General features: G+C 40.6%; 2 protein-coding genes across 2 annotated transcripts; one reads left to right on the forward strand and one right to left on the reverse strand.

The window, feature by feature from the left end:
* Positions 1-465: 465 nt before the first annotated feature.
* On the forward strand, positions 466-6,054 carry ebna1bp2 (EBNA1 binding protein 2). Its single transcript, XM_019894396.1, has 9 exons — positions 466-664; positions 973-1,056; positions 1,149-1,321; positions 3,269-3,392; positions 4,541-4,630; positions 4,723-4,798; positions 4,915-5,008; positions 5,098-5,269; positions 5,372-6,054. The coding sequence occupies exons 1-9, from the start codon at positions 569-571 to the stop codon at positions 5,417-5,419; spliced, it is 957 nt and encodes a 318-aa protein (XP_019749955.1). The 5' UTR covers positions 466-568; the 3' UTR covers positions 5,420-6,054.
* A 736-nt stretch (positions 6,055-6,790) lies between these two features.
* On the reverse strand, positions 6,791-7,969 carry cfap144 (cilia and flagella associated protein 144). Its single transcript, XM_019894346.1, has 4 exons — positions 7,753-7,969; positions 7,555-7,614; positions 7,044-7,147; positions 6,791-6,954 (listed from the first exon to the last, which is right to left on the reverse strand). The coding sequence occupies exons 1-4, from the start codon at positions 7,943-7,945 to the stop codon at positions 6,859-6,861; spliced, it is 453 nt and encodes a 150-aa protein (XP_019749905.1). The 5' UTR covers positions 7,946-7,969; the 3' UTR covers positions 6,791-6,858.
* Positions 7,970-10,931: the final 2,962 nt, after the last annotated feature.

The raw sequence follows: 10,931 nt of genomic DNA on the forward strand, positions 1-10,931 counted from the left end.
GAGAGAGAGAGAGAGAGAGAGAGAGAGAGAGAGAGAGAGAGAGAGAGAGTATTGGCATGTGAATTAATAAAACTGTGATTGGCTGGCAACCGGTTCAGGGTGTCCCCCGCCTACTGCCCTATGACAGCTGGGATAGGCTCCAGCACCCCCAGCAACACTAGTGAGGATAAAGCGGATCGAAAAATGAATGAATTAACGAATTAATTGATTAATTAAAAGTGACATTATTGTTAAACTGAAAATCATTTCAAATTAGGCTCACTAGTAACGACAGTTTTTTTTAGCACTACAAAAACGATTTTACATATTGTGTAAGAGTTTTCTTACCAGATTAAATTATGTTTTAATTTTTTGATTTTATATTTATTCCTCAAGCTTTGTTTTGCTCCCTTAAATTTCATATAGGAACGTTTGTCAAACACGTTTCTCCATCGACGGGCTATTTTTGTAGCACCACAAACACAAGCTCTTCCACCCCACGTGAACTGGCGTGAGTGCTAAACGTGTGGCCTGAGTGCACTCTGCGTCCCTTCGTAACCAGGATAATTTGATCATTTGTTTTGATTATATGGTTATTGCAAGTGAGATCATGGAGGTACTGGAGGAGGACGAGATGTTCAGTGAGGATTCAGAAGACGAAAACAGCGACCTGTCAGACAACGCGGTAAATTCTTAATCTTGACATAGTCGGCTAACCGTTAGCAAGCCAGAACATCAGATCATGCGGTGGGATTTTTCTTGTATGCAGTATGTTTATAATTGTAAAGATATCATCCGTTTAAAACCTTTCAAGACAACCCAAATATAAACTGTACAATGGTTTTCGCTCTGAAAAACTAAATCATTTGAAACATCGTTGATGCTGTAACACGACAATGTTCGTTCATCACTCGCCTTTCATTGAACCACCAATTGTTTGCAAGAACCACATTTGGAATAATTATTACCATGTCGTCTATGTTGTGTGTTTAGCTCCAAGAAGCTTTCGCAAAAGGCTTGTTGAAGCCCGGAATGAACGTGAGGGTGGACAAACCCCAAAAATTCGTCAACAATGTGGTGAGTAATATTATGTGACGATCTGTTTGTTTGTATAAATTGAATTAAACTATGTCCATGACTCATTCAAATAACATTATTGTTCCATGCAGGCAGGCATGAAACAGTGTTTAGATGACTTGAAGAAAGACCTGCCCTGGGCGGAGAGATTGGATCTCACCAACCTGCCTGTTGAAGACGTCATCGCAAAGATTGGAGGGAATATGCAAACTGGCATCAAGGGAGAAGTCAATGCAGATGATGATTTCCAGAGGGAGATGTTCTTGTGAGTGTCAAGTAAACATTTTCAAGCAGTGACTTTCTCTTAGTGGCAAGGTAGGTTAGTGGTACTTGGCACACTGGTGAGAGGTACCGGGATCATACATCTGTCCCATGCTTCCATGGAGTACTGCAGCTTCCTTCTGCATTCTGGTAAAATTGTCAAAGGGTGAGAATACATTTGACAAAACGAGTCCTACAATTGGCTGATGGTCTCTCCAGGGTGTAACCCTCTTGCCCAGTGTCAGCTGGATATAGGCTCCACATACCTTGAACCAGATGAGGACAAGCAGTGCAGAAAATGGATGGATTTATGGATGAATTCTCATTTTTACTGTTATATTTTGTTTGTTAGCTTTTCTTCAAACATTATCCCAAAAGAACTCATTCTGACCATTTCATTTGCCTTTACGGTTAATTGTGGAAACACAACTATAAACAAAAGATCGCAAACTATTTGAACATAGTTTTTACAATGAACACAGTAGGAGAAGTAATGGAAGTGCATAGAGTAAACAATCCTTAGGCCAAACAAAAAAGATAGTGTGTTTCCGGTAACATGAAATTTCAGCATAGGGTCGGTAGGTCGGACAAAGTTTTTTTTTATTTTTTTAATCTTTTTTTTTTCCATCAAAAATTTAAATAAAATAACCATAAAACATAAAACAAGGAGACATTGAACCCCCCGCTCGCCGCCTAAGGCAGCGAGAGAGTTGGGTACCCGGCGGTTGGGTGTTAGGTTCCGAGGTCGGCCGGGTCGCGATGGCACCGACGGGGAGAGGTCCCCGACGCCGGCCGGGGCCCGGCCTGGACGAGAGTTGCGTAAACTGGGCGGACGGTGCTTCGACGAGCGCGCGGATGCGCGGGTCGGCGGGGTGCCGCCGCCTCCACCGTCCTCCTCCGCCGTCCTCCTCCGCCCTCGGTTTTTACTCGGCCCGTGGTGTTCATCAAATAGTTCGCTGAATTTTTTCGAATCATCAATGGATGCTATTTTCTTAACATTACGGTGCGAGCATGCGACTGTAACACAGAAACCGCGGTTTAAACTGCCGTCGGAGATTGCGGCCGCCGCCATGATTCAATGTTGTTGACAGACGATAGGGCAAACGACGCGCGCGCTCAACGTGAATATCGCGAGAGTTTGCACTGATGTAAACCCTCTACACAAAAATGTAGAGGGTTGTTTGAAAAAAAATGCCGACCGTAAAGTTTTTTTCGACGTAGAAATTCTCGGTCGGTCGGGTTACCGGAAACACCACTTTTTTTTCTCCGCCTTATAGTTTACTTAAAGCTATTTTTATTGTTGTGAAGTGTGAATGGACATCACTAATTGTGGGAGTGTATCTTCCTCACTCGATGACCCGAACAAGACCAGTCATGATTCTAGTGGGAGGGGAGGGTATTGTTCAATTAGAATTAAGATGGTCATTTTATTAGTACAGTATGAAAAGTATTATTTGTTGAAATTGCACTTTTTTTCTGACTTAGATTTGGACTATTTTTGAAGAATACTGATTGTAAAATGTGCAGCTCCTTTCTTTTCTCATCCTATTGTCACATGAGCTGTGTCTCTTTCTCTAAATGTTCTGTCAAGCAAGACTGACACTATAAAGAACATGACTTGCAAACATGCATCACTATAACAGTTTCCTGAACTCAGCATCATTACACATTCCATTGGTGAAGCGTATTCAAGGGTTCAGTTCAGAACATTGGTCCAAATTATCGACGTCTTGCTGGACACTGTTGTATACTTGTGATTCTTTTTCAGTCGTTCAAAGGCTTTTCAAGATATATTGAGTTCATTTAGTCTGTACATTTTTCTCGTGGGCCGTGTCATGGAATTTTCAGTATGGTCTCATTTAAGTTTGCAGTCCATATCTGAAAAGCTGTCTGACAGGCCATCCAGCTTGGGACTGAAATGGTTGATTTGCTCTGTTAAATGCTTTCACAGCTACCGTCAGGCGCAAGCAACAGTTCTTGAGGCTCTGCCTCTCTTGAACAAGCATGGCATTCCCACCAAGAGGCCTGATGACTACTTTGCTGAGATGGCCAAGTCTGATCAGCACATGCAGAAGGTGACTTGACTTCTCTTTACTTTATTGGGACTGAGATGACAAGGGGGTGGAAAGTTGCAATGGGAAGTTTACCTTAGAAACTGAAACGATTAAAAGCCTGACACTTCCTAAGAGTGGAGCTATTGGGAAATTAATAATAATTTATACAAACTTGATCATTAACAAATATGGACATTTTTGTCATAAGCAACACATCATGCTAAGATGCACATTTAGATATATTTTCCCTCTTCCTGATGTCTGTGTTCTCGCCTTATTTATCACATACAAAGATTTCAGTTCATCAAACCAATTTTAACATCACACGGAGACTACCCAAGGAAATACAAAATGCTGTTTCTAAATTAAGGAACAAATCCAAAACTACCTGTCCCTCTGTGAAAATGTAATTCTGCGCAATTCTGTGAAGAAGAGTGGGCCAAAATTCCTCCATAGCAATGTGAAAGACATCACCACACACCGCACACGCTTGATTTCAGTTATTGCTGCCAAGAGTGGCACAACCCATTTTAAGGTTCGGGGGGGCAATTACGTTTTCATATAGGGACAGGCAGGTTTGGAATTTTTTTGTCTAAATAAATTGGCATTCAGAAACTGCATTTTGTATATCCTTGGGTTGTCTTTGTGTGATGTTAAAAATGGTTTGATGGACTGAAATCTTTGTGTGATAACATGAAAAAAAAAATCGGGAAGGGGCAAATACTTTTCCACGGCACTGTACATTTCATTGTTTGGTGTCCTATGCAATACAGCTTCAGTACTGTTGTAGCTGCACGATTCGGGGAGTATTAGTAATATACATCATAGGTGGAAATTCAACTGCTTTTGCATGAAACTGGTCCAGATAAAACATAACGATAAGGCTTCTGGGTGTTTTTCAATTGCAAGTGCCGTGCTTTTCCTGTTTTAGGTTGAACTGCAGTGATGTCCATTTCCATTTCTTGTCATGTTAATTCCCATTTTAAGAATTCCCAGAAATTTGCAGTCCAAAATGCGACTTACATGTGCTTTTCTGTGTTGCCTTAAAGGACTTATTATTTTGCCACACTGATTGTCTCAACTCCTGTGACTCTTGAACTTATCTAAGCTTCACAATCAAATTCAACTATTTTCGCACTCATCTTTTTCTTGTCTGTTCCACCTTCCAGATCAGGAAGAAGCTGCTCGCAAAGCAGGCGATAATGGAGAGGTCAGAGAAGGCAAAGAAGTTAAGCGCGCAAAGGAAATTTGGCAAAAAGGTGACTTTTCAATGTTCTTTAATTTTAAAGTGGAGGAAAATGGTGTCCAATTCAGTCGTCAAGTCTTTAAGAACTGTATTTTGGCACCTTAGGTGCAAATAGAAGTGCTCCAGAAGAGACAGAAGGAGAAGAAGGCAATGATGACTGCTGTGAAGAAATACCAGAAAGGTTGGTCAGGGGAATTCTGTTTTCTTCAACAGTTTAGCACATTTTATTTTGCTTTAAGTACCAAACAGGCGTCTGATGGATGCAAGTTGAAAGTGTTCTGATCCTCCCACTTTCAGGAATGACTGACAAGTTGGATTTCTTGGAGGGAGACCAAGAGGCACCCAAAAAAGACACTTCTCAGAGCTCCAAGAAGGCGTTGAACAAGAAGGGGTAAGGTGTTTCAGCACTTGCCATCAGCCGTCACAGTAGTTAAATGCCTCTCAGACTCGAGACTTTAAATGTGACTGCTCCTTGAATAGCCCCAGTGCCAAGAGAAAATATAAGGACCAGAAGTTTGGCTTTGGAGGCAAGAAGAGTGGAAAGAAGTGGAATACGAAAGAAAGCCACAATGACGTTTCCAGTTTCCGCGCTAAAGTGGCTAATGCAAAGGGTGCAAAAGGAAAGAAGAAAGGCAAAGGAGGAAAACAAAATGTAAGTTAAACAAACACTTGTGGCAATAAAACGGAAAGACAGGTAGGTATAGGTCTGCATTTTTAAGATGCTGATTTTGCTTTTCTTCATACTTTCTTTTAGAAACGTCCAGGGAAGTCAGTACGCAGGAAGATGAAGGGTCGCTCGTAAAAAACACATCGAGGCTGTTCAGGTCTTGAACTTTGCTTCCAGGTGGATTTCTTCACAGTTGACCTTCCTTAGGAACTCTGACTTCTTTGTGACATTTTGTTCAAACTGCCCCCTGCCCAAGTGGAAGTTGTTGAGCAAGAGCATCGCCTAATCATCAGGCCGCATCAAGGGAGGAAGACTTTCAGTTGTGGTTTCGAGAACCCAATCCTTTTTTAGGGGGGGATCACACTTGTGAGACTCCGATATATGTTTTGTAAAACTTCTTACTTGGTAGGTAAGACATTTTAAACCATTCTGATTATTAAATGTCATAACGGACGGTCTGATTATGTGATTACATGTGAGTATCCACATTGACTTTCCCTCCTTATTCTACTTTTTTTTTTCGGTCGGGTATTTTAAAAATACTTGGTGACGATCACTTTTGACCTTTTTCTTCAATTCGTATGGTTCTTACGGGATGGCCAAGATTCATTTGTAGAGACCATGTGCCTGTACTGGTTTTCTCGATCTGTTTCTGACAAAGTAGGGTCTCCTCTGAAACTTGATGGTGGAAAAAGACCATAACCAATTATGATGATGAGTCTGATTTTCCATAAAAATGTAAAATTAAAGAACAGCTCCCTTTTGTTGTATTTCCAGTTGTCTCATTGAATACTTGCAGACTAAACACAACAATTTAAATAATAGTTAGAAAATGTAAAAAGTAATTTTAACATTTTGCCATGTTTGATTGTAACTTGACGCAATGGAGTTCACGCAATGGAGTTCACGCAATGGCGGCTTCGAAACAAGCTATCAAGATAGATCACAAGAACGTGCGCACCCTCTGCATATTCGACATGTCTCCGTTGACCAAAGCTTGGCTTATTAACATCTGTCAAGGACAAACTGTTGCATAACACTCTGTAAAGCAGGAATAGGGAACTCCAGTTCCGTGACAGCCATATCCTTCCTGTTTTAGATCCCTCTCTGAACCAATGTACCTGATTCAAACAATCAGCTCATCAGCAAGGTCTGTAGAAGCCTGAAATGATCATGATCTGGTGCTTAGAGAGCAGGAATGCTCAGAGATGGGTGTATGGTGGAAAACTTTTTTTTGTCTTTATTTTGGGGGAGGAATTAGCATTTTAACATGGCTAAAAGCTCAAAAAAGTAGATTGGGCTCAAAATAGGGCCTTTAACATGCTTGAGTGCAATTGGTTAACTCTGAACATAGCCACATTCCATGTTAAAAGAGGGTTATTTCAGTGGTTCAGTTTTGCTTTCTCTTTTGAAAAGATATTTTTCCCTAATTAAGTTGTACATGTACCAGTGATGGAAAAGGTTGTAAAATTATTCATCTTTGTCTCATCACAATATCTTTAGTCATTTGAAAAGGAATGTTCTTGTATCATTTAACTGTCCATCAAAAACTGGCGGTTGCTTTTGCCCTCGGTTTATTTTGAAAAGCGCAGAACAGACTCTTGGTGCTCGGTGATGTCTGAGCTGTGTCGGAAGAAATTGAATCTGTTGTCTTTGCGATTTGTTGGAATCTGGGGACAAAACAATACATCTGGACTTAGTTCTGCAGGGAAACCAATTCCAAACTGTCCTTTCATCTTTAAACTTTAAACATCCTCACCAGGGCTGTCGACAACCACCCGATCTCCTGACTTTCAGTCAGTGGCATGGCATATTTCTTCGTGGGCACCTGGCGAGCTTTGTGGAATGCTTCGATGAAGTCGGCTTGAGAAAAGAAAAGTGCACAATCAGCAATATCGTCAACTTTTTTTTCATGCTTCATAGGAACTATATCCACAGAAGTAGAAATGCTGGTCTGTCATTTGGAAAAAAAAAAGAGTATGTGAAAGAATGGACCAACAGTCAATCCTATACTTCGCTGACCAGGTGAGCACACGGTTTCAGCGGAAGAAACACTCTAATGTCATCATTAATATTTTCATGGAGCCAGAGTTAGACACAGCTCTTCGACTGAAACCTATTAAATTATTCAGGCACCCCTTTTGGCGTGGCTACAAATAGAGTACATATTGAGGCAAGCAAAATACATGTTTTTCAAAAAAGAACTGAGCATGTGAAGGACAGCCGGTTTCAACGTTTACTGAAATGAAAGCGAATGATGGTCAACTCACAGTTTTCTGGAATCACTTCTTGTGGTTTTCTGCTCATGGGTTTGTCTGGTAGGATGTGTACTGAAAGTCATGATAGGAGAGAAAACAGAGTGATTTCTTTGACAAAAACACGCCACCAATAATTATGTGTATTTACCAGTATGCCAAATATCTAATACTGTATACATAGAACCGTTTTGTAAAAGTTGAGTGACGTACACTTCCTGTGTGGATTGATGCTAAACTCAACGTAGAGTCTTTGTTGTCTTTGCTCTTTCCGTATCATCTCGACATGAATTGCATCCTGATGGACCACATCTTTTTCCTTTGCCTCCATTTTGCAAATACAACCAGCGCTCAATTGATAAAACCGTAATCCTCTGATCCGTGAAGCTGTTTTTGTTCTGCGCATTGACCGTTGCTTGGCAACAGAAAACTCACCCTCCTGTCGCAATAACAAATGTTGGCCACACGGTGAGGCTAAACGCTCAGCAATGAATATCGTGTGTGACGGAGACACTTCCTGGTGCAAAAACGGTATCCTCGGTAGAGCTTTTACGCCAAATTTAAGTGTGAGAATGTGTACTTTCTCAGTCCCTTCAGTCAACGTATTTTTCTATGAAGTATCATCAGAGAAAGAAAAAAAAGAATTAAGATTTTACCCACATTTCCAGCCCTGGGATAATTTGTGTGTGTGTGTGTGTGTGTGTGTGTTACACATTCAAACCCAGATCGCACTAAATCAAAGCGCTGTACATCCTGCATTAGCTGATAAAACGGTTTAAAATCAATAAAATAGAAAACTATTTAATCTTTGACTTTACTCTTTACTTCTTTCAGATGTTTAAACTAAAACTGCAACTGGGAAAGGCCAGGGTAAAAATGTTTGTTTCGAGCCTGGATTAGAATATTACGGAGCCCCTAAGGCAGTGGTTCTCAAATAGGGGCGCGCCCCCCTGGGGGGGCGCGAGGCTCCGTCAGGGGGGGCGCGTTTGGCCTCGGGGAACATGCTTTTTTATTTTGTTTTTTTTTAAACTGTCCTAGAATAAAGTGGAATTGCACCTCGAATACATTAGGGGGCAGTGGCGCGCAACTTGGCAGAGTGCGCAGGGAGCATTCGCTCGATGTTTTGTTCGCACTGAGCATGCGCGCTTTGCACACGGCACAGAGTATGAAGTGTTGACACGAAGTCGACAGACGGAGAGAGAGAGACGGAGAAAAGAGGTCTACCGAAAGCGAAGATGAGTAAATATGACGAAGCGTATGTAGCACTTGGCTTCACTGTGACTACGGTGGGAGGAAAGACATCGGACAGCATGAAGCCAAATGAATTAAGGCGTTACTTAAAGACATTACACCCCAATCTCGTTGATAAGAGGTTTTTTTTCAGAGAAAACGTGCCGAATATTGCCAACAATCATCCCGTTTTGTGACTGCTACTGGTAGCCATTAATCCAGATATCATCTTTGATTTAAAAAAAAAATGCACAAATTATTTTATATATTTTTGTTTTGCAGGTGAAAGGTTTTTTTAAAATTGTGCTCCTGAGTTAATGTTGGTGATCAGTTTAAATGCATTGTTATTTATTGATTTTATCTACCGGTAATTTTATTTTTCAGTATCGTATGGTTTGACCTGGTCCGTCAAAAAATATTTATAGTTAAATTAAGGATTTAATTTTACTTTTGAATTTCAGATGCACTTTAACTCTCTTCTGTGATAGTTAATAAAGCTATTCTTTGTTGTAAGTTGGTCCATATTTCTTTTTTTATTCTCTTATACCTTAATAAGGGTACAGTGTTATGCAGAGGTGTACTTACAACAATTTTATAGACAAATGATACTACAGGTATTTATAGTCATGAGGGGGGGCGCGAGATGTTTTCTTCTTCTTGGGGGGGGGGCATGCCAGAAAATAATTGAGAACCACTGCCCCAAGGGGACATGGAAGGAAAAAAAAAAAATTTGCGAGATCTCAGCATTACTTTGCGAGATCAAATCTAGCATTACTTTGCGAGATCTCGCAAAGTTTTTTTTTTTCCTTCCATGTCCCCTTAGGGGCTCCGTAGAATATTGCAATTGAAGGGGCATTTCTTATATCAGCGGGCAGTTTGCTCCATAGTTGAGGACCAATAATTGCAAGTAGCTGTGACGTCTTACGACAACAGCCCAAGGCACACCTGTGCAATAATTTGTCCATCTATCCTTTTTCTATAGCGCTTGTGCTCTTGATGATTGCAATTGAGTGGAGTGGAGCCTATCCACCATGTCTTTAGACAAGAGGCAAGTGTACACACTAATGTGCAGTAATCATGCTCTTTAACCGGCACCCTAAAATGTCTCCCTTGAAAATCAGTAGATTATTTGCACTCGCGATATTTTAAACATTTATGATTTGTGACATGGATGACATTTTTTGTAGTATTTATTTTAACTCTTTGAAAATTGTAGCAAAACCATTTATTTTATTTAAGTGACAGACAAATGAAGGAAGCTTTATGAAACATTTGTGATAATGTTTGGCTCCGCTAGATGGCTCGCTTGGTTTAGAGATGCAGTGGAAAGCTCAAACATTTGCAGTGGATTAGCCTTTATCATGAGCACCAAATAGAGGAGTAAAAAATATCACAAGTGCTTCATGAAGCAGTCCAGGGTGTACCACACTTATTGCCCAAAGTTAAATGGGATGATTGATTACATCTTTGCTGCCCATTGCCCCATCCGCCTATGCCCCTCACCCCATCCCAATTGCATAAATGTTTTGTATCTTTTAATTTCCTGACAACTGTGAAAGCTTTGTGTGCTTTGGTGACTATAAATATATGAAATAATGAATGCATAACAAAAATACACAAACACATTATGCTTTATAGTGCCGTAAGAGCTACAATGTGCCTGGACAGGTTGTGTCGAAAAAGAGTGAATTTTTTTCCCCACACTGTCCTGGTGTACACCTGTCATTTGTGTGACGTCAGACACAGGAATCTAATCTGACTTTAACAATGTTTAAATTGCAGTTATGTAGATACATGTATTTTTTAATTTGTGCTGCAACAGTTTACCTAATCGCTTTTCTGGTCAATTACATTTCATTTCAATGAACACACACACACACACACACACACACACACACACACACACATTTTTGGCATTGGGGAGGAAACTGAAGTACCCGGAGAAAACCCACGCAGGCGAGGGGACAACATGCAAACTCCACACAGGAAGGCCGGGGCTGGAATCGCACTGTGAAGTAGACGTGTGAACCAATTGACCACCATGCTGCCCTATCTCGCCATAGATTTACAGCAAAATGTGAACTCATTAATTTTTCTGACAGAGCACACAATATTGAAAAAAAAATGTGTTGAATCTACAACATTTTTTTTTTCATCAAGTG

Source organism: Hippocampus comes, unplaced genomic scaffold (assembly GCF_001891065.2).
Source record: "Hippocampus comes isolate QL1 unplaced genomic scaffold, H_comes_QL1_v1.1 scaffold282, whole genome shotgun sequence".
Taxonomy (NCBI): Eukaryota; Metazoa; Chordata; class Actinopteri; order Syngnathiformes; family Syngnathidae; genus Hippocampus; species Hippocampus comes.